The sequence below is a fragment of the Athene cunicularia genome, assembly GCF_003259725.1.
Source record: "Athene cunicularia isolate RWA chromosome 1 unlocalized genomic scaffold, athCun1 chr1_part2, whole genome shotgun sequence".
Classification (NCBI taxonomy): Eukaryota; Metazoa; Chordata; class Aves; order Strigiformes; family Strigidae; genus Athene; species Athene cunicularia.
The window spans coordinates 66,939,102-66,941,970 of NW_020799092.1; the positions used below are offsets into that span (position 1 = coordinate 66,939,102).

Sequence of the window (2,869 nt, forward strand, 5' to 3'; positions counted from 1 at the left end):
TTAAAAATAGCATCTGCAATAACAACGCTACTTAAGTTTTGTTTCACTTCCTGGAAAGCTGTGATAGGATGTCAAAAATTATACCATCTAAGCCTGGAATCTGAATTTCACCTTCTCTCAGGGAGTCAGGGAAAAACAGTGGTTCCTAACAGATCAACACATAAGAAAGTAATCACCTATAATTACACTATGGTTTATGGAAGGAAGACAAAAGATTCCAGGAAAGTTAATAGTATCATACTGTAAAGTAGCAAGAGATGCTGCAAAAATTCGCCTGCCATCCCAAGAGTGGTTAGTGAAGAAGGACTGCAATTATCATTATAGTCTCATGTGACATGAGGATCCTCTAAGTCCTCAATTCACGCTGCTTATCAGGCTGATGTTCAAAGTTGGATCTTTTCCTCAGCTGACTTGACTTGCTTGAAAACTACACACAAGACACAGACATTGCAATAAAGTCTGTGAATAATAAATAAATATGAATAGTATTCAGTGGAAGTACAGTCTTTTGAGGACGTAAGTTTAAGGAAACATTCAGAAATTAAGTAAAAAGTAGTATTACCGCCATCTGCAAATCCTGTTGCGGTGATGATGGGCACAGCAACCATAATCATACCACAGCTGCTCCAGACATACTTCATTAGGAACTGCTCTATCATGATGTACCATAAACGTTTGGACAAAATGAGGTTCATTTGATCTGCCAAAGCCTTGTAGCTTTTTTGCAGTTGTTTCATTTCTACCTACAGTCAAGACAGAAAAGATTTATACAATGCAACAAAGATGCACATATCATACAAGATACATTCACAAATGAACTAATGAATGCATGAACTAATAGGGTACCCAGAGCTGTGACTTCTGAGTCACATCTGCTGTGTGGTACTTTATGGAATTCAGTGGACACAGTTCTTATTTACACCATTGTCCCTTGATAGCACACTGGCAGGTTTTCGGCTCTTTTAAGATCTCCGATATATACAAGAGCAACATGGAAGGCAAGTCACAACAGCTGATTCTAACAAAAAATAAGATTAATTCCACATCCTTTTAAGAAAGCTGCAGTTGTAAAGTTTCACAGCAACTGAAACTCCTCATATTAAGAAGCATTTGGGGATCAATTATCTCCAGCGACTTAAAGTTGCAGATCTGATCTCCAAAAAGCAATGCTGCTTGTTTTTGCAAGTAGTCTGGAGGAAGAGAAAAGTATCCCAAGAGGTTTAACAAGTCAAAGACAGTTGCAAGTCAATACGATATAATGCATATGCTGTTCAAACCAGTATATGCAGGAACTGAAAAAAATGTTTCATTTAGCTGCACTTAAAACATTTCTATAGGCAGCTTTTGAGAATGATTGCTACTACCAAAATAAACCACTTACATTATATAATCATTGCTTGGACTGAAAGAGTCATAATTCAGGCTCATTTCCAGCTTTCATTTTCACCTTACGTGAAAGACCTTTTTTTTCCAAATTGTGTTTTAAAGGTGTTACAGCCAAATTCACTTCTAATAAAAATATGATGAGTTCCTTAATAAGGTTTCTTTAAAACAAGCTATTAGTTTATGTAACTGTGACTGCTGAAGTACTGTACTTAAGCTATTTTAAGACTCTGATGACTACATCTTTGCTTAGCTATGTAAAAGAGTGTCAAAGGTTGTAGTGCTCTCTGTGCTGTCACAGAGCTTTCCCCTAGACGTTCTGGTGTGCCTTCGTTGCTATTTCTGCAGCATTAAATATGGTTGTTCATAAACATGGCTGAAAAAAACAAAAAACAAACAAACAAAAAGCCTGGAAAAGTTAAGCAGGATGGACTGGGTGGGGGAAAAACAATAACGGAGATTAGCTTTCTAGAAAAGCATAGGATCCAGCTACAAAACAGGAACAGCTTGTCAGAACACAAGGGAACTACGGTCTGCTCCCCCCAGATACCGCCTGTGAGACGGCATTTTCCCAAGAAACGGGAAGTGCTAGCTGTAAACAGGTTTAAATGTCAGAGGGACCCAAAGTGCTTGGGGAGAGCAGCAGGGGAAGTGTGGGTCGGCGACCCCAACACCCTCCAATTTCTTTCCTCCTTACCTTGTGCCCTCGGTAAAAGGCGATCTCTTCCACATTGGCAATGATGCGTGAATGCATGAAGCGCAGGTAGCCCTTCTTCTGAGCCTCCTCAGCCACCAGCTTGCCAAACTTGGGCGAGCAGGCTTTGAGCACGCAAGCCGTCGCGTAGACAACGAGGCCGGCCAGGACCGTGGGCCCGATGGGGTTAGCCCCCCGGGACCGTGCCGTGCGGATGAGGGTGTAGGAGGTGAGCATGACATCCAAGATGGGCTTGGTGAGGTTGGAGTAGAGATGTGCCACGGACTGTGAGAACATCATGATGTCCTCAGTGAGGGACTGGTCAGGGTTGGCCAGCCGCCCGTCCATGCTGATCACTCTGTAGTAAGTCTGGTTGGCAAAGTAGGTCTCATAGGCGTGATCCACCAGGCGCGTGCGGAAGGCGAGGGCCAGCTTGCACTCCAGGTACCGTATGGTGCTGTTCACGAAAGTGGCCGGGATTGCAATCATCAGCCATTTGATTAACTTGAAGACAAAGCTCCTGGGCTTTTTTTCCACGATGCTTTTCACAATCTTCCCATCGAGGGCTGCCACATAGATGGAGAGGAAGGTCCTGGAAACCAGAGCGACCGAGTGGAGGCAGAGCAAGCCCAGCTCGGCGCTCACCAGCTTTGGGAAGAACAGCTTGCGAAGTTCCAGCAGCTGCTTGAAAAATTCCGCGTTCACGGCCGGGGAGGCTCTGCCGCGGCTGCCGGTGCGGTGCGGCGCCTCCCGGCCCCCCTCAGCCCGGCCGGCATCCTGCGAGCCGCCTCT

The 2,869-nt window shown here is 44.4% G+C and overlaps 1 protein-coding gene across 1 annotated transcript in view; it reads right to left on the bottom strand.

The window, feature by feature from the left end:
• ABCD2 (ATP binding cassette subfamily D member 2) overlaps nucleotides 1–2,863 on the bottom strand; it is a 45,332-nt gene extending 42,469 nt beyond the window's left edge. Inside the window, exons 1-2 of the mRNA XM_026868123.1 lie at nucleotides 2,081–2,863; nucleotides 563–743 (exon numbers count right to left, since the gene is read on the bottom strand). Of these exons, the coding sequence (XP_026723924.1) occupies nucleotides 563–743; nucleotides 2,081–2,566 (667 nt within the window). The 5' untranslated portion in view covers nucleotides 2,567–2,863. The remainder of the gene's footprint in view (nucleotides 1–562; nucleotides 744–2,080) is intronic.
• Between the last annotated feature and the right edge of the window lie 6 nt (nucleotides 2,864–2,869).